This window comes from Oryza sativa, chromosome 6 (assembly GCF_034140825.1).
Source record: "Oryza sativa Japonica Group chromosome 6, ASM3414082v1".
NCBI lineage: Eukaryota > Viridiplantae > Streptophyta > Magnoliopsida > Poales > Poaceae > Oryza > Oryza sativa.
The window spans coordinates 6,250,235-6,269,221 of NC_089040.1; the positions used below are offsets into that span (position 1 = coordinate 6,250,235).

The window sequence follows — 18,987 nt, forward strand, 5'->3', positions numbered from 1 at the left end:
GCTTCCGCAGTCGCAAGCAGCATGCTGTGAGTTTGATTCCCCTTGCCCCCATTTCTACGTGAATTTTTTTCTTTTCCCCCTAGTATGCATCTCAAAACAAATCCGACGGTTGAAAAATCGAAAGTTTCCTACTATTCTAGTGTGGAAATACCTTGTCCCATCGCTACTATCCACCAAATCCTCATTGCGTGTTCGCTTGAGACAGCGAACCACATTCTCCTCGATTCCGTGTTCGCTCGGTAAGTTTGGCTCCGTGTGCTGTCGCCTCTTGGTTGGACTGCCCTCTCTCCTCCCGGGGGTAGCTGTCTCCAAGATTGGTGGCCTTCTTCTAGGGTTTGCTTGCCGGGGCATCTCCGGGCCAGTTTCGATTCTATGGTCTTCCTAGTCTCTTGGCAACTGTGGAAAGAGCGGAACTCCAGAGTTTTCGACTCTGCATTGTCATCGGTCTCGGAGGTCCTTGAGTCCATCCTCTCTGAGGGCCACCTTTGGTCTTTAGCTGGTATCGCTAATTTTGGGGTTCTCCTGGGAAGGTAGTGGCTCTGCCCCCTCCCAGCTATTTGGAGTTGTGTGTAGCCGTCACAGTAGTCTTTCGTCTCTTCTTTATTTTAGTCTTTTTTTTCTCCCCTTTCTTGGCATAAGTCGGTCTGACTGATTGCGTCGTATAACAAACATTCTATTCTTCTAATATATTGACGTGTAATCTTTTTGCGCGTTCAAGAAAAAAACTATCCACCAAATCAAAGGTTATAATTAACTGGATATGACAAACAAAATGCGCTCTTTTAAAGCAGGGAAATGGAATATGTAACACCCTGCCAGACAGAGTTCACCCGATTTATCATATGCTTAAATCAAGAAATATGAGCCACAAACAGCCCGTACATCTGATGATGCTAAAAATAGGGAATAAGTTCACTTTAGGTTTCTCAATTTGCCGCGTAGTCTGATTTTCATCCTCGGTCTAAAAAACCGGATACAGCGCATCCCTCAACTTACAGAACCGCGCAGAAGAGGTCCCTCGGCAGCATTGGTTTTAGATGACGTGGCACCTACATGGCTCCCTTTGACTAGGTCCTCGTCCCATGTGGCAGTGACGTGGCGCTTATGTGGCAATCGGATCCCGGAAAAATAATAAAAACCATGGGACCCATATGTAAGCTACTCACAAAACTAATAAAAAAAGGTGGGGCCCATGTGGTCCCACATGTTAGCCTCCCTCTTCTCTCTATCCCTCCTCTCTCTCTCTCCTACACTGCAAGGAGAAGGGGACGGGCGAAACGGCCGCAGGCGGTGGACGGAGCAACGGCGAGCGGCGCAGAGGGGCGGCAGGTGGAGCAGAGGGGGAGACAGGCGGAGTGGCTACAGGGCAAAGCGGAGCGGCGACAGGCGGTGTGTTGAGCGACAGCAGGTGGCGGGCGGATAAGAGGGGCGACGGGTGGAAGCGGAGGAAAAGAGGAAGCTGCGGCGTTCCCGCGACGGAGGAAAGGAGGAGGAGGCCGAGCCGCATCGAGACGACGCAACTACCACCAGCAGCGGCGACGGAGGAGGAGAAGGCGCAGGTAGGGAAGGCAGCTTCCATGAGCTCGCCTGCCACCGCTCCACTCGCCGCCGCCTTGCTCCACCCATCGCCCGTCGCAGCTCCGCTTCAACCCCTCCCCCACCCCCCCTCTGCTCCGCCCGTCCCCTTCTCCCTTGCAATGTAGGGGAAAGAGAGAAGAGGGAGGCTGACATGTGGGACCACATGGGTCCCACCTTTTTAATTTTTTTTTATGTGTAAGCTGACATATGCGTCCAACGGTTTTTATTATTTTTCCGGGATCCAATTGCCACTTAAGCGTCACATCAATGTCACGTGGGACGAGGACCTAGTCAAAGGAAGCCATGTAGGCGCCACGTCATCCAAAACCAGGCACAATACTAATGAGGGACCTCTTCTGCACGGTTTTGTAAGTTGAAGGATGCATTGTATCCGGTTTTCTGGACGGTGGATGAAAATCAGATTGGGCGACAAATTAAGGGATCTAAAGTGAACTTATTCCAAAAAAAATAGACAGGCCCATAAGCAACTCCTATATAAACGAAACGTTTATATATAGACGGGCCCATAAACATTTACAAAAATGCATAGGTTGCAGGGAGATTTTTCGTGCACGCGAAACGAGAAAACTCATTAGCATATGATTAATTAAATATTGACTATTTTAAACTTGAAAAATAGATTAATTTGATTTTTTTAAACAACTCCTATATAGATTTTCTTTAAAAAATTACCATTTAACAGTTTGAAAAAAAAATAAGCTAGTTCAAAGTTTAGAGTTGAAGAAAAGAAATGACCCATACAACTGATGATGCTTCATTGTTTGGATGCAATCTCCTGTGCTGCAAACAACAAACTAAATATTGATCTTGTCATGGACTGATAGATCCATGGCAGTAGTGTAGAAGGCTGGACTACTGGAACACTTCTGAAGTCTGAACCCGGGTTTGTGCTCATCTTTCTACTGTTCTGCACAGAGAATTTCACTGGAAATAAGCAAAGTAGTAACTGAAGCCTGAAGCTTCCTACCTGAGGGACTACAAGAACAGAACAGCATATGCTCCTTTGACAAACGAAACAAGATTAACAACAGAACTGCCCTTTGTCTACCAAACCCTAAAGCGAGACTAATCTTTTTATGTTAGGTACGTGATCACCATTCACCAACCGGATTAGAGATTGACCTCCGGGAATTGATAGCTAGCTTGTTCCTTAATCTTTTGGACCTCCTGTAGATGAATCCTGCACACAACCACCAAAACTTCCATTTGCCTTCGGGACAGGGTCCGGACCATCTCGTTGCATTATCTGGAAAATTTTCTGGTTGCAAGTCGCTCTTGCACATAAATGACTCGAGAACTACTGGATCAGCAAGTAAGATTGCTTTCACCGATAACCAGAAATCAATTGCTTCACCGGTAACCAGAAGCCGTTGCAATCTCTCATCAAATCTCTTGGCAAAATCCTCGCTTTGACCCATATGACAGTACGAGATGGCTAGTCACCAAACATATATTGCTATTTAGTTCAGGCGTCCAGCTGCTACGGCTATAGATCACCTGTTACTCTGCCCCCAAAGTTGATGATCGGATCACCAATTATTCGCGTGGCTTTTTCATGGCGGCTAAGATTTGCAAATTGCTGATTCTAATCAGGGATTAAGCAAGCATAGAAATACTCTGCTTACTATTTTTATAAGGGGAAAATGTCCTTATGGGGTCTAAAAGGAAGACAATGTTGGTAGAACAAATTAATGGCCAGTCTGGTGACATTGCCAAGCTACCAGTTGAATTAATGTGTTCCTCATCTTTCTCTGCTTCGTTGCAAGAATATCATGCGACGTGTGTGCATCATGATTCATGAGAAAGATGTTGCAGCTGAAAAGGCATCAAAGCAGCAAGCTTCAGCCGCAAACTAACTAGAGCTTTATGACCATGAAGAAACTGTTCTTTTCCAAAAGGTATTTGGCAAAAAGAAAATGAACCGAACAGCTAGAGTAGAGTCATTTCTAAGGCAATTTCTGTCTACTATTGAGACTTTGGGAGAAGTACCTGTTGAAAGCAATGCGTTTTGCAAGGCATGGACCGGTTCCTGCTCCCAACCAACTCCAACGAAAGCCACTTCACCAACTCTCTCAGCTGAAGAGCTGCTGCGACGTTGTACTCACTCATCTCGTCACCTCGTCAGTTTCATGCATATAAGGGCCCTAGCTTGCAATCCTCTCTGCATTGCATCTCAACAGAGCAACACAAACTCACACATTGCCAATTCCCTTTCTTGGTTTGATTCTGGCTGCTGCAATGGCTTCGTCGCTGGCCCTGGTAGCTCTGCTCCTCGTGAGCTGCGCCGTGGTGGCGGCGGCGGCGACCAAGTACACCGTCGGCGACACGTCCGGCTGGGCGATGGGGGCGGATTACACCACCTGGGCCAGCGACAAGAAATTCAAAATGGGCGATACCCTCGGTGAGCGCCATGTAACCAAGCCTCTGCGTTACTTTTAACATTCTTGTGTTCAGGTTCTCACTTGTTTGTCCAAGTGCTGCACATTGTTTTTGATCATGTGCTTGCCAGGAGAGATCAGTTAATCTGATAGATTTCTTACTAAACAAGCCACTAACAGAGTTAACTAAAATGTGCATCGGCATCATACTAGAGAAAAAAAAGAACTAGTAAACATGACTTGCATCAGAAACTGAAAAAAAAAGAAGTAAAACATGTGCATTGATATTGAATATTGATGCTTCCTAGTACCAAAATGCATATCAAAACTTGCTGCACTTCACCAGTTCACCTGCTATATATGCTGCCTTGCAAATGCATTTCTAAGCAACTTTTACTTTTCTCCAGTGTTCAACTACGCCGGTGGGGCGCACTCGGTGGATGAGGTGAGCGCAGCGGACTACGCTGCGTGCACCGCTAGCAACGCGCTCCAGAGCGACAGCAGCGGCACGACCACCGTCACCCTCAAGACCGCCGGCAAGCACTACTTCATCTGCGGCATCGCCGGCCACTGCAGCAACGGCATGAAGCTCGTCGTGGACGTTGCCGCGGCCTCTCCAGCCCCAGCCCCAAAAGCCCCGTCCACCACACCGACGACTCCATCTACGACACCAGCGACACCGGCGTCCCCTGGCACAAGCTCCGGTCTGACGCCCACAACCCCAGCAACGGTGCTCGCGCCGCCCGCCAAGCAGTCCGCCGGTGCAGCTGGGCTCAGGGCCAGGTCATGGGCTATGCTGGGCCTGGCAGGACTTGCCGCCGTGCAACTGGGCCTCTTCTAGGGCCAAGGCCAGGGTGGAGGCAGTGCTGTTAGGTTGCATGTCATTTAGACATCGACACACACCGTGTCAAGTGTTTGTTCAGGAAGTGAGTTGAGGTTTCTTTTCACAGAGGGAACTGGTGCTTTTGTTGTGGTGAGCTGGCAGTAGTTGGATGCTGTGTTTGAATTGACTTCCTGTTAATTTGTTGTCCTATCTATGTCATGGATTTTTAGCCTCACCTGTGTATGTTGGGATTCATTCCAATCTGGTTATGATCTAGGTGCATATGGTGCGGTGTGTGAACTGCAAATGTCCTTTGCTGTGATGACAAAAAAAAAAACTTACAGCAAAATAACCCTACTTGGCGTGCCTTGCAACCAAAAGGAAATGTCAAGAGTGAGTGACAATGAAAAGTCTATAATATAATTTGCCATAATATAAAGTAGAGAACCTTTTTACTCCCTCCGTCTCATAATATAAGGGATTTTGACTTTTTGCTTGCATTGTTTGACCACTCGTCTTATTCAAAAAATTTGTACAAATATAAAAAACGAAAAGTTGTGCTTAAAGTACTTTGGATAATAAAGTAAGTCACAAATAAAATAAATAATAATTCCAAAATTTTTTGAATAAGACGAATGGTCAAACAGTGCAAGCAAAAAATTAAAATCCCTTATATTATGGGACGGAGGGAGTAGTTGCTATTTCAGACCTTCAAGTTCCAGTACATTGATCTAAAACAACAAGTTACAATTTCCAATACCGTTACCTGGTAGAGCCAAACTGACCGTAGTAATCTAGTGCAAATCACATATTCCCTGCAATGTTTATCCCATATTCCCCATTACCACTCACTTATAATTATAAGAACAAGACGACCATAATAGTTAAATGTCCCAAGCAAGAGTGGTTATCACCTTGGCATATCACTTGATTCATTGTGCAGCATGGTATATAAGCCACGTTTGCTTGTAAATCTTCATATTGGTAATGATATTTTATAACAATGGGGAGTCTTCGCTAACTCCCAATTGCGTAAGGATTTTCTTCTCCTGTTCAATATCTATAATATGTCAAGACAAACAAAAGGAGTGGAGAAAGCTGCCTATCAGTTTACAGAATCTATACTTTAAAGGTGCATTTCCATAAGAAAATATTTCACGTCAGAATGAGCCAATCAGCTGCATGAAGTGGAAAGTACTGTAGTGTTAACGTTTATAGGAACAACAGATCACCTTTGCTTGCCCGAATCAAAAGGCCATACCAGAGACATAGGCAAGAACATCCATATACGTGGCACTACAGTAAAAATTATCAGTTCGAGATTTCATCAGTTAAATATTTGATATTCTTGGATAAGTAAGCTATGGAATCACATTTCAGGATACATTCCTGGTCAGGGTTCTCTGTAAAATTCGAGTGCAGAGCATTCCCAGCAGTATCTACTATTGCAGATGTTGTCATGGAGGATTCAATGCATAATATGGCAGCGATAGCATCAAGTTTCGTAACATCATTTCTGAACATTAGTCTTGCATGTGCTACAGCAGAAAAGACAAGATAAAGTGTAAAAGAATTGAGACAAGATGGGCATGAGAAGGTGAGTGATCCAGTGTAGATTACAAAGCATACCTTGTGCTAGCCTTATCAAACTCTCAAGCATGCGCACAGTCGTCCTTGCTGCACAAAACTTATTTTTGAGAGGCTGCAAAATACTTCAAGAAACAAAAACAAGTCCGGCTAACCTGCGTTCCGAGTTCCTGATTGTCGCTGACGCTGATAATAACTAGAGATAACTCTTTCAGCCTCCTTGGTCAGCACAGGTTTGAAATGCTGCTTCACATAGTGAATATACCTGGAATTATAAAAGATTGAAGCGTCATTGTTTAGTATTGACAAAGAAATATAATAAAAATTCTCAGTGCTATCCAGCCAACTACAATTGGAACTTTTAGCTACTTATTATTATGTTATGGTCTGCGGAAGTAACATTTGCTGAAGCCAACAAAACAATTTCTAAGTGTTGAACAAAAATAATGAATTGCATGCATTCAATATTGGCATATAGCGTACCACAGGTCTCTAAGCTCAACCTTATCATGACATGGGAGGTAAACATATCCTGATATCAACATAACATTAAAAACAACTTTCTATCTTCTCAGCATGGAGGTCATCGACATTACTTTTTGGAATCAATTGTCTCACCTTCTCAACATGGACAGTGTCCACATTACTTCCGGATCACTTGTCTTGCCTTTCTTTTCTTCAGTGTTCTGCACAATTTTTAAAAGTTTGTTTTAGAATGCTATGCTAAGTTGTTTGCACACCCATAGTGCAGCTTGTTCAAGAAACCAAACAAAAGATAATGTCAAACATCAAAAACAATGAAAATACCTCAGCTAATATATGAGATGAAACTATTTTATCCCATTTTTTGTTTTTTGTATCCAAGAGAACAAGAACTATATCAAATCTACTCAACAGTGGTCCTGAAAGTGTTGTATTCACAGATAAGGCTGAAAAGAAAAGGAAGAAATATAACGGTCAGGATGGATAAGATCACTGCAAAGGATAATTAGAACAGCTTAGAGGCATATAATGGCACCATAGTATCAAACTACACATTGGTGTAGTAGAATGTGCAAGTAAATATGCCTTGAATACTATGTGGTCTGGCACAGTTTTGGTTAAGTAGCAAAGCGACATAAGAGCTTGATGTGCAAGTGCAGTACATTCATTTGGATCGTATTGTCCTTTTGGGTTAGTGGCACCAAACACTGTAGTCCTTGTGTTGAGTGTTGTCACTAATCCAGCCTGTAATAAAGAAGAAATGACGCTGAATCAAAGTGCAGTAGTTAATGGGTGCCACAGTTCACTAAATGGTAATAATTGTTTAAATCAAAGAGGCCAGATACCTTTGCAATGCTTATTGTTTGTTGCTCCATGGCTTCATGTATTGTTGTCCTGTCATGCTCTCGCATACTACAACGAGAAATGCTACTCAGATGTTATAGAGCTCTAAAATACTTGTATTTTCACAACAATCTATGCATTGGTTTTAGGAAAAGGTGAAAAGTTGTATGTAGCCACATAATATGTATCATGGCTTTTAAAAAGTTCTGAGCTCAACCCAATCGGATGAAACTATCATTTATGATGAATATGGCATGTAAATAATTTAGGTGTATAAGCATATTATCTGAAGATGATTATTGTGTTTGTAGCAAAACAAGCAGGCACATGGGTGGGTGGTGGTTGGTTGGTTGGTTGGGGTGCCGGGTCACCTAAAGTTAGAATTATGCCATGAAAACTGTGAAATATTGGGAGCATGGAAGAGGAATTCAGGTTCGTGATGAGCATTATGTAGCACCAGCGAATAAATTCTAGAAATGAGGGTAAGGCAAGAAGCATGGGAAAATGGTGGAAGGAGCGCAGACAATTGGATGATCTGCTAGGTGCCAATCAAGTTATTGGTGAATATTCTGATGAGTGATCTGCAGAAACCCATGGTTTATTTGTGCTTTGGTGTTCTAGTACATTAGTTTCAACAAAATAAGCCAAGGAATAACTCGTTGTTATTATCAAATTATTGGTGATAAGAAATGCAGGGTATATTATCAAGTCCCCTGTTCAGACTGAGCCTGAAGTAAGGCAAGTGTCATATTGTTCTTGTCCAGAATTGCACCGTTCAGAACCTAAAATGTAATTTTCAGTATTTTAATAACATCAGGCCACTTCTCATTTAGATCAGGAAGCTGACTCTGTTAATTCCAGTCAGTGTTCTAAAAAGCGGAGCTAGGAGTCAGGTAGCCAACTGTGATTTGGCATTTGGCGGTGCATTGGACGGCTCCCTGCCTTAGATGCTCTAGTGATGTTATAATGTTATATTGTCTTTCTTTTATGTCATATGCTTGTTAATTGCTTGGGAAATCATGATCAAATTGGTCCTAGTTGCCCCCTAGGAATGCAATAAGTGCTAGCCCTGCCAACCACCTGGCGTCTAGTACCTTGAACATTAACTCATATAAACAAGAGAAGAGGCAACTATTGCATTACTAGCAGATTGGTCATCGAGTGTTTGACAATGTTGAACAAACCTATCAAATTCATCTATGCAGCATAACCCTCCATCAGCAAGAACAAGAGCGCCAGCCTCAAGCATCCACTCCCCTATTATCAAATATAAAAATGGCGTTTCAGTTATTATGCAAGAAACTTGCTATGAAAAATCATTTACTAGTTTCAGATTTTGAAATCGAGGAAATACAAAACACGATATATAATGCTGCCAGAGAATGGAGATGTGAAACATAGGTACCTCCATCCTTGACTGCTGTGACAGTTAAACCAGCACTGGTGCTTCCAAGACCAGTTGTGATCACTGAACGGTTGCTCAATTTAGCAGCAAATTTCAGAAACTGGGATTTGCCAGTGCCTAAAATTTAATAGAACACAATTCAGTTAGAGATAATATATATTTCATATAGTCTGTTTGTAGTGTCTCTATTAGGAACACCAAATGCACTTTATGAAGCTTGTGGATGTCAAGCAGTAGTTCTGTACTTTTATGAATCCAAAAGAAGTTATTTGTGCGTCCCTGGGAAGGAAGATGCAAGTGGGGCTGGTCAAGCTGACCTACTCTACTTCTTTTTTTTTTCAAATATAGATGCATAAATCTGACTACAAGTTAGTTCTAGTCTAAATGAATATGCCTAACCTTTTCTTTAAGTCTGTCACCAGTCCAGTGGATTGAGCAAACATTCTAGAACACACTGAATAGTAGCTTGGACCTACCTATAGCGATGTTTCGTTCAGTCTGTTCTTGATAGGATAGGGTAGAGGATGCCTTTCTGTGTGGTGCTGTAGGATTTCTTGTAACGGGTCAATTACCAAGGTAAAATGCATTGGGACAGAGGACCCCCTTTCCCAACCCCTCTTTGATAGTGAAATTGCTCCCTGGAACATCATTGAGCAGCACGTTCGAGGTTGATGAACCAAAAAGGATGGATATCTATTCTCTCCACTTTGGCCCTAAGCCTAGTTGTTGTATCTATCCCCACTGGACTGAATTGAACATTTCTGCCATATACAAGAGGCAGTGTTGGAATTTGTGCAGTGCACGAGTAACATTTTGGTATACAGGAAATCATCTTGGATGCACTTTTTCACGCAGGTGCTTCAGCAGGAGAGGATTGAGTCCATGTACGGACAAGCTAGATGATGGCGTCCAGCTATGGGTCAAGCTAGTTTTCCAGGAGCTTAGAGAAGGTCTGGCCGAAGATATGGACTAAGCTAGCCTAGCGGTAATCGGTAGTCCACTGTGTAGCTATTACAGTGAAAGCATATTAACTGAATATGTTGTTTTCTGGAAAAAGGTTAAACACTAGTTCAACTTATGTACAGAAAGGATGGTTTTGATTTAAGTATATAACAAATGTTATGGATATTAGTACCTGGATCACCGACAAGAAGCATATGTGGTTCTCCACGAACCTTTGTTCCTGAAGCATCAACATGCTGCACCCCGCCAATTAAGGTAAGAGCAACTGAAAATTAAACAGATCATGAAACAATACCAACTATAGCAGTTGTTATAGATACTCCAAAAAAGAGTTAAATAGCTTTTCAGAAACAATCTCCAACTGGATTTTCAGAGAAAGCTAAACACAAGTGAATTACTCGCAATGATTTAGAATACTGGCAAATAGTTCTGTACCTGCAAGCTTCACTGTGAATAACCCATAAATTTGAGGACAAATGCCTTTCAAGATGGAATTTCTTCCTGTGTACCCAAAAGAACAAAAGAATGCACAGTTTACAGTGCAATAATGCATTAAATAAAAGGTAGAAAGCTTCCTAATATTATATTTGGGAACAGGATCAGGGTCCATAGTTCAAATGTAAGTCAATGCACAATTTACAGTGCAATAATGCATTAAATAAAAGGTAGAAAGCTTCCTAATACTTCCTCCATTCCAAATTGATCATATTACATGGGTGCATTAAGACCAAGAAAATATAATAACTATCTCATACTACATTTACTCTGACAACAAACTCGATGCATGCACATTCTCCACTATTTTTTAGCCAATAGCAAATCAAAACACTTTGTGCATGGATGCATGCATCAATGTTCATTTACTTCAATGCACAAATAACAAATAAACTTAATGAATGAACACAAATATGATGATCATTTTAGAATATTCTTAAAAATATTATATGATGATCAATTTGGAATGGAGGGAGTATTACATTTGGGAACAGGATCAGGGTTTTTGGTCAAATGTAAGTCAATAAGACAATGTAGTACATTGTAATTGCTTCAATATTAGCTCACAGGATTCAGGCCAAGATCTAGACAGCAACAAAAGGAAAATAAGCTGACATTGGAACATAAGCACCTTTCAGTGGAGTAGCTCTGGAAGCTGCCCAGAATTCCTCAAACTTGTTGATAATTTCAACAGGTATGTCTAGATCAGACTTCAGTTCATTGGTTCTCCTGTTGAGTGCAGTACATAGACATTCATAATGCACAGAAGGCAAGACTAGCTGATATCTTTGAACTTGAAACCAAGGAACAGAAAAGGCGCTAAAATTAAAATACTAAAGTGCTAAAAATATGCCCAACTATGGTTGCATCCAACTACCTTGGCAGGCAATAAAATGAAAAATAAGAAAAACTACAACGCAATAAACTAGTAGAGTGAAAGTACAGTGTATGGGAAGCCTTTCCTTCATATGAGTAATGAGACCAGACAATACTACTCTGTTGTCATAAACTGCATGTTTCCTAAATGTCTTTTTTAGTTTTTCATCATTTAACTAATAAACACCAAAAGCCATTCCATGTACTTTCTGGATCGGCAATTATGTGCCAAAGCCATTGCTGGTATTATTACTGTGATAGATTTGGAGAAGCTTAAATGAGCCCCTGCAGGTTCGTTAAAACAACACTATGTAATGAAATACACTAAGAATGGCACATTATTGCTGGTATTACTGTGATAGATCTTCAGAAGTATAATGTGTCCCTTCAGGTTCGTAAGAAGAACACTATGCAATAAAATATGCTAAGAAGAGAAGAAACTATACCTGGTTCATTGCATACTCTAAATATGTTCAAAGAATCATAATTTGGAAGATTAAAATTAGAGAACTAATATTTGGAGAACACCCTCAGTATAAGTTATCAGTTACCTCACAAAATTGGCAATTAGCATAGGATCAAGGTTTGAACGTACATCCTTGATGTCAGGAGACCATTTTGCAGATAATCGACCCGTAACAACAACATCATCTGAAGAACAGATAAGGTGACTATCACAGCAAAATATGCTAAACCGACAATTGATGATTACACAAAAGAAACACAACAAAATCCATTTTTCGGCCAAACACGAGATCAAGCTGGCTTAAATTTTATTCTTGCAGCCTGGTTCACCAGGGTGGCAGGGCCAACTGGTTTGGTGGACCAGGACTCCAGGCTCAGGCCTTGGTGATTCAGACTTCAGCTCAAGAGGAATTGGACCAAACCACAGCCAGTTCAGGTCCGCAATTTGCTCATGTATACTCTCAATTATCTGGTTAAGCTACTCATATAAATACAATGCAATTTTGAAATATTTAAAGCTCACTAGAACGCAGTCTATGAATTCCATATGTTAAAGAATCCAGGATGTTATCCACTAAGACATAAAAGAACAAAAAAGGACAACTATTAGTTCCACAGAATTACGTAAATGCATGAATATGAAAAGGTTGCTTACCCCCAGCTTTAACAATATCAACAAGATCATCCATCAAAATTATAGGCATCGAACGGGGTATAGACCCAACACCTAGAAGCTGTATATTTTCTTGGATTTTTATTTCTTGGTAATCATGGCAGGTTATGCTATCTTCTATCAATTGGAAATTGGCACCTCCACAACCTTTTGCACTCTGGATCAATAGCAAAATTAGCAAGAGCAACTTCATAGTAGTAGCAGAAGTTCAAGCAATTACAAATATAGAAATAACAATATATAAAATGTGATAACCAGATGTGTTAACCACAGGTGAACCGTTATAGGTAGAACGAGAAAAATAATGCCAAGGACATGAAATACCTTGGATTTGCAAGATGCAGGAAGAGTTATACGATTCCCAGCCTCAAGCTCAGGATGAACCGTAAACCTGTTCAAGATACCAAAGAAGTCAAAGGTTCAGTATGGCTAGAGTCTAGCACGAACATATATGAGCATGCTAATCAACACAAACCTTGTAAAAAGTATTGAGGTCATCATGTCTTAAGGTAGCACAAAATGCAATATTATGTTCATATTAAGGCAATCACGAAATTGCTCTGATCTTTGAATCCCCTCCCGATTCTTCAAAATCTACTGCTTTCAAGAAGTTAAATCCTCATGCATTTTTTTTCAAGTCGTTATCTAGAAAAATGTTTTTCCAAGTAATTTCAAGAGAATCTTAACCCCACTTGCGTAGATACTTAATTTTACTTCCCAGCTTTTGGCTTACAAGCTTAGGAACCCAAATAGGCCAGTGTTACAAGTAATGTATAACACAAATACACAATGACAATCCTGCCACTTTGCGAGCACGAGTGGAACTGTGGAAGTACTAAAAACAATCTGTTAACTTTTGCTTTAGAAAAGCTTTCTATGGTTCTGCCAAACCAGCTCTGTCAGTAGACCACTGAGCGGTGAGCACCATCTAAACCGCAGAATTAATATGCAAGCCAGAGCCAGGGATATATACATCACAACTTCACAAGCCCACTGGTTCTAATAGAAGAAGCAAAAGCTTCAGTCTTCAACTAATACTGGTATAAAGCCCTGAGACATGCATAACAAACCTGCACTTGCATTTCCTGCACTGATACTTCCTCTCGCCTTCGATCATCTTCACGCCACCGGACCTGATCACGGTCCCCTTCAAAGTGAGCAGAGTTCCCCTGTGCTTCACCCTCACCTTCCCAATGCTCGGGGACGCTTCTGCCGAACACCACCATTACCACCAAATCACGATAGCCCGTAAGCAACTGCCCAAAAACACCAAAAAAAACTACACGGGCATTACGCCGAACACAGGTGTCGCATGCGTGCGCTCACCAGGGCATTCGAGTGCCGACCCCGAGGTGTTGACGCGCACGTGCACGAACTTCTTCTCCATTGTCTCGTCGCCCGCCTTCCTCTGAGAATCAAGAGTCTCTGAGAAAAAAAAAATGGGGGGAACAAGCAGGTGCAGGTCGTACGGCCGCCTGGACTACTAACCTTGTCAGCTCGTCGAGCGGCGGCATCGAATTTGTCGAGGGCGCGTTGCGCGGCGGCGTCGAACAGCTCGAGCACGTCCTTGGGGTAGTCGTAGAGTTGGTGGGCGACCTCGGGGTCGAACTCCAGGAGCTCCGCGAAGCTGCGAGAGGGAGGGGAGACGGGGTTAGGGTTTGGAGGGGGGAGAGAACGGCGGCAGCTGGGGAGGAGGACGAGGACTCACTCGATGACGAGGGGGAAATGGAGCTTGCCGTCCGGGAAGGGGAGGAGGATGCGGCGGAGGTCGTCGGCGTGGAAGCGGTTGAGGAAACTGTCTAGGCGACTCTCGAACTCGTCGAGGTCGTCGACGGCGAACTCCTCCGCCGGCGGCGGCATTTGGGCGGCGGTTTGGGCCGCGTATGGTGGCCGTACGGGCAGGAAAGGGCGGAGAAAAGCTGGCCGCGGAGAGGACACAAGGCGGTGACGACGGCTGACGGGACTGACTGACGCGAGGTCACGGTGGTGGTGGTGGCCTCGATTTGGGGGAATTTGGGTGGAGATTAAATTGGGCCGGTTCTTGGTCTAGAAAGCTAAAGCCCACTATATTGAGCCCGTTAGGCCTCTCGAAAAATGTGGCCCATATAAAAGTTGCCCCCGTTCTTTTTCTTCTGAAAACTCAGAAGAAATGTGCCTGTCTGTTGTTGGTAGCAGACTAACAGTAACATTTTGCTTTATTTTCACCGGGTAAACCAGTGTTTGTTATTTCTCAGCCACTTTAAAAACGAAGTTGTCTGTTTTCATAGTAGAGCAGGATAATAGTATAACTCACTTCCTACAATTAGCCCATTTTAAAGCCAACATATATAATAAATTAGCTATAAGATTGGCTCTTCTCATCTCTCTATCTCTCTTAGAGCAAGTATGATAAAGGGTTGTAAGAGGCTGAATGCTTAAGTGGATGAGAGAGGAGATGAGAGAGATGGGAAATGGGTTGTAAGCTCATAGCCGACTTAAGCACAGGAACCAAGAAAATATGTAAGATAGACATGTGGACTATATATTTATAGTGAAGAGCTAACCAATATGAGTGAGCTAAGGCTATAAAGATTTATACTATTAGCAGCTGGCTGTATTATTAGCCTTGCTCTTATACATCTAATATATTTATCTTGAAGTTTGTGTTAAGTTGGCTCTTACGTAAAAGATAACACCTTTAATTTTTATTTTATTATAGCTCACTATTATCTTTGCTCTTGTGCCTCCATCTCCATCGTGGAGGTCGTGTGCTTTCTCATGTGACAACCAGTCCACCTCCATCACAAGATCCACTGCTTTATTATCGAACGGTCACTGCTTTATCCACTGCTTCATTATCAATCTACCGACACACAGTCAATCCCTAATTATAGGTTTAGCTCGTGCTTTCGGGGTTTTATCCTCAATCCAGCCATCTAATCAATCCCTACATGGGCTGGTCCGTTGCAAAGTAACATTATTAGTGGATAATAGCAAGCTGGTCTTTGTAGCACTTCCAGCTACAATAGAGATTACTACCTGGAAGCTCCTCGTTGGTAAAACCACAAGTCCACAAGATGTGCCACTGGTTTTGCCGGTTGGCGGCCATTTGACCTGAGCCAGCATGAAGCATGCTCGAGCTCGACGAGGCGCCTACCGCGCATACTACGTGCTATCAAACCCAAACCAGTAAGATTCTTGAGACAAAAACGCGCGGACAATCTAACAACCATCACTTTGCTAATCACCTTTGTCACATGTGAAGTGCGAACGTGCTCGCTCGCGCGCTCCAGCGAATACGAATACACGCGCGCCCTTGCAAAGCACCCCACTTTCCGCACAATCAGTTGAGAACTTGAGATGTGCCCTGTGGATCAGTGATGTGTCATGTGGAGGCCTCGTCATTTCCCCTCCCCTGCTGGCTGCTGCAGACTCCAGGCCGCAGCGCCACTGCGCCAGCGGGACGCGCGACCAGCGGCGGGCGACCGAGCCCTGCATATGCACACCGGACAGGGAGACACAAAAGCGATGGGAAAGCGCCCGTGGCAGCGAGGATTGCCGGCTCCTGTCCTGCCACGGCGCGAGCAGCGGCGCAGCGCATGCAGGTGCCCCACCACAGTGTTGCCGCCGCGCGCGCGGTCGTCAACGACCGAGAAGTTGAACAAAAGGTACGACTAGTACAGTAGGTACTCGGGTCGGGCGTGCGCGCGAACTGCGGCAGCCGATGGACCAGCGGACGCGAGACGGAGCGCGCGCGTGTGGCAAACTACCGCGCGTGGGAGCGCACGCCGGCGCGGGCGGAGGCGGTCTCGGCGCAAGGGGACACCGTACGCGAGGGGGCGCGGCGTCGCCTGGTCTCCCGAGGTCGCACGCACGCACGCACGCTGCGGCGTGGCGTGCACGGAGGTGGGTGCGGAGGCCTGTGCGTGGGAGTAGTTTGTGCACGGCACGCACACGTTCATCGGACTTGACAATGATCCGCCGGCTGAACTCATTTTTCTAACCGGCTTTCAGCTCTAACTCTACTAGTAGGTCCTCGACCTCAGCATATCAGATCGTGAGCTTCGTCTTGAATACAGCGCAAGGTTCGTGTACGGGACCATCTTTTTTCTTCTGTTGATCTGTTCATGGCCTGTTTAGTTCAGAACCAAAAATTTTTACTTATCATATCGAATATACAGACGCATATTTGATATATTAAATATAGACTAATAACAAAACAAATTACATATTCCGCCTGAAAACTGCGAGACAAAATTATTAAGTCTAAGTAATTCGTCATTAACAAATATTTACTGTAGCACCACATTGTCAAATCATGGCGCAATTAGACTTAAAAGATTCGTCTCATAATTTACACGTAATCTGTGTAATTAGTTTTTTTTTATATTTAGAACTCTATGCATGTGTCTAAATATTTAATGTGATAGAGTAAAAAGTTTTTGCATAAGAAGGCCTCAGCTCATTTCCTCCTCGCTCGACATCCATGGGTTTAGAGCAGGTACAATAGCAGGCTATAAGCCAGCTGCAAACATATTTTAAGAAGATAAATGAGGAGAGAGAAGAGCAGCGGGCTACAGATTTGTAGCCAGCTGTAACACGGACTTTAAGATACAGTGTGTGCATGACAAGTGGGACCAGATATTAATAGTGTAGTATGTAACTATTGTATGAATAAGCTATTAGATTGGCTATAGATGAATTGGAGCTAATAATTGGCTATACTACTGAACTTGCTCTTAGGTGGCGAGCAATATTGTTAGCACGCCGGCACTGACGGATGACCGTGAGCTAGCGATCGAGGTGTGGCGTGAGCGTGACACGGTGTCAACTGTCAAGTGTGCCGTCTCCCGTCTAGTATGTTCAAACATTATTCCGCATGTGTAGCCAGTTGCACGTAGAGGACATATTTGTATTGTAAACAAGAGAGTAAACACGTACTACTACTTAAAAAAGAACGCACGGTATTCGTTTCTGTAATATAAAATGCTCCATTATTTGGAATTGGTGCATACATGAACACAACAAAAACAGCTCAAACAGAAGATAAACTTATGTCCTACATTGCAAATGGCGATAAATGTATAGCGCAAAATACCTACTAACCACGTACGGAGTATGCCCAAATCAATCAGCCACCTCCAGTGCGTCGTTCTCTCGACCGGTTAAATCATGCAACCACTCGCACACCACAACACACACCTGCCGGCCCCATCACCCCGAAATGATCCAACCGAACCAACAACAACCACACCGGTGCATGCGCCGACTCACTCCACCACCTCATCTCATCAGCTGCCTCGGCAGCGCAGCATCCGCGAAACTTCCACCGCGCGCGCGCGCGGCGCACGCACCCGAGCGGTATATATGCGGCACCACGCGGTCACGCACCCGCACGGGCAAAGCGCTATCAACGACACGCGCGCGTGTGTTCCACTCCTCCTCTACGTAGTGTACGACTGTACGTTAGTTGCCAGCCATGGCAGCCGTGGGGAAGTCGAAGGAGGCGGACGCGGCGCGGTGCAGGAGGCACCCGAAGCACCGGCACGCGGCGGGGGTGTGCCCGTTCTGCCTGCGCGACCGCCTCTCGCGCCTCTCCGCCGAGGTCGCCAGCGCTGCCTCGCCGTCGCCGTCGTCGGCGTCGTCGTCGGGATCCTCCTCCTCGCTGTGCTCGTCGACCGGGGAGGGGAGTTACTCCGCCGCGTCGGCGACCCAGGCGCCGCCCGTCGGCCGCCGCGCGAGGCTGGGCATGCTGATGCGACAGGAGGAGCAGAGGGAGACGACCGCGACGGCGGCGACGGTGCTCGGCGCCGCAGGTCATGACAAGAAGGAGGTGCCCCCTGCGGAGGAGGAGAAGAAGACGGCGAGGAGGAGCGGCTTCTGGGCGAGGCTGCAGCAGCAGCTCCATCACGGGAGCTGGCACCGGAAGGCCGACGGGTGCTCACTGGCGCACTCCAAGGCGGTCAGCGAGAAGGCCGCCGCCGCCGCCGCCGCGCCGGCCAAGCGGCCACCGGCGTTGTTCTGATGCGCGCGTGCCCGCGCGCACGACGAGAGGAAGCGAGCACCATGCAGTACGTGCAGGCGTGAGCCAGCCAGCGCGGCGTGATCGATGTTTGGTTGGTAGTGGTAGCCTCTCGTCGCGTCGCGTGCGCTGTTCATCCGGGGGGCTCACGTTGATCACCTGGCATGTTTCGTTATCTTTCGGTGCGCTTTTTGGGTCGTGGCTTGTGGTGGGTGCGGGGGGTGCCGAAAGGACGGCCTAATGGCAAACGTCCCGTTTTGTATAGATCTAAGATCTGAGGGAAGAAATGGCACTCGGCTCGAATCGGCTGCGTGATTTCCGTGTCATGACTCATGATCAAATCATCAAGCTCGTGATGTTCTTTTGCCTTTTGTCATGCTTGCGAATTACTACTAG

At 44.7% G+C, this 18,987-nt stretch overlaps 3 protein-coding genes across 21 annotated transcripts; 2 read left to right on the plus strand and 1 right to left on the minus strand.

The window, feature by feature from the left end:
* Window positions 1-2,249: 2,249 nt before the first annotated feature.
* Window positions 2,250-14,564, minus strand: LOC4340503 (probable DNA helicase MCM9). Of its 19 annotated transcripts, none has more exons than XM_066311140.1 (23): window positions 14,299-14,564; window positions 14,079-14,217; window positions 13,917-13,998; window positions 13,661-13,799; window positions 12,915-12,981; window positions 12,573-12,747; window positions 12,004-12,103; window positions 11,208-11,305; window positions 10,517-10,582; window positions 10,254-10,346; window positions 9,119-9,235; window positions 8,898-8,970; window positions 7,716-7,782; window positions 7,533-7,614; window positions 7,195-7,316; window positions 7,006-7,073; window positions 6,543-6,652; window positions 6,430-6,477; window positions 6,033-6,338; window positions 5,715-5,849; window positions 5,567-5,615; window positions 4,062-4,186; window positions 3,762-3,959 (listed from the first exon to the last, which is right to left on the minus strand). In XM_066311140.1, the coding sequence occupies exons 1-19, from the start codon at window positions 14,448-14,450 to the stop codon at window positions 6,112-6,114; spliced, it is 2,025 nt and encodes a 674-aa protein (XP_066167237.1). In that variant the 5' UTR covers window positions 14,451-14,564; the 3' UTR covers window positions 3,762-3,959; window positions 4,062-4,186; window positions 5,567-5,615; window positions 5,715-5,849; window positions 6,033-6,111. The 19 variants fall into 19 exon arrangements, with proteins under 19 accessions (XP_066167248.1, XP_066167243.1, XP_066167239.1 ...); XM_066311143.1 differs by having other exon boundaries at window positions 5,715-5,860; XM_066311153.1 differs by having other exon boundaries at window positions 5,715-5,860; window positions 7,406-7,614.
* LOC4340504 (blue copper protein) lies at window positions 3,765-5,152 on the plus strand. Its single transcript, NM_001402785.1, has 2 exons — window positions 3,765-4,000; window positions 4,385-5,152. The coding sequence occupies exons 1-2, from the start codon at window positions 3,838-3,840 to the stop codon at window positions 4,816-4,818; spliced, it is 597 nt and encodes a 198-aa protein (NP_001389714.1). The 5' UTR covers window positions 3,765-3,837; the 3' UTR covers window positions 4,819-5,152.
* A 3,400-nt stretch (window positions 14,565-17,964) lies between the features above and the next one.
* LOC4340505 (uncharacterized) lies at window positions 17,965-18,962 on the plus strand. The gene has a single exon (XM_015785630.3). It carries the CDS (start codon window positions 18,049-18,051, stop codon window positions 18,592-18,594), a length of 546 nt encoding a protein of 181 aa, XP_015641116.1. The 5' UTR covers window positions 17,965-18,048; the 3' UTR covers window positions 18,595-18,962.
* Window positions 18,963-18,987: the final 25 nt, after the last annotated feature.

Coding starts and splice junctions, on each gene's coding strand:
- LOC4340504 (NM_001402785.1), top strand. CDS start 3,838: ATGGCTTCGTCGCTGGCCCTGGTAGCTCTGCTCCTCGTGAGCTGCGCC. Junction 4,001..4,384: donor CAAAATGGGCGATACCCTCG/GTGAGCGCCATG, acceptor ACTTTTCTCCAG/TGTTCAACTACGCCGGTGGG.
- LOC4340505 (XM_015785630.3), top strand. CDS start 18,049: ATGGCAGCCGTGGGGAAGTCGAAGGAGGCGGACGCGGCGCGGTGCAGG.
- LOC4340503 (XM_066311146.1), bottom strand. CDS start 14,450: ATGCCGCCGCCGGCGGAGGAGTTCGCCGTCGACGACCTCGACGAGTTC. Junction 8,971..9,118: donor CACAGCAGTCAAGGATGGAG/GTACCTATGTTT, acceptor ATTTGATAATAG/GGGAGTGGATGCTTGAGGCT. Junction 7,783..8,897: donor TGCATAGATGAATTTGATAG/GTTTGTTCAACA, acceptor TTCTCGTTGTAG/TATGCGAGAGCATGACAGGA.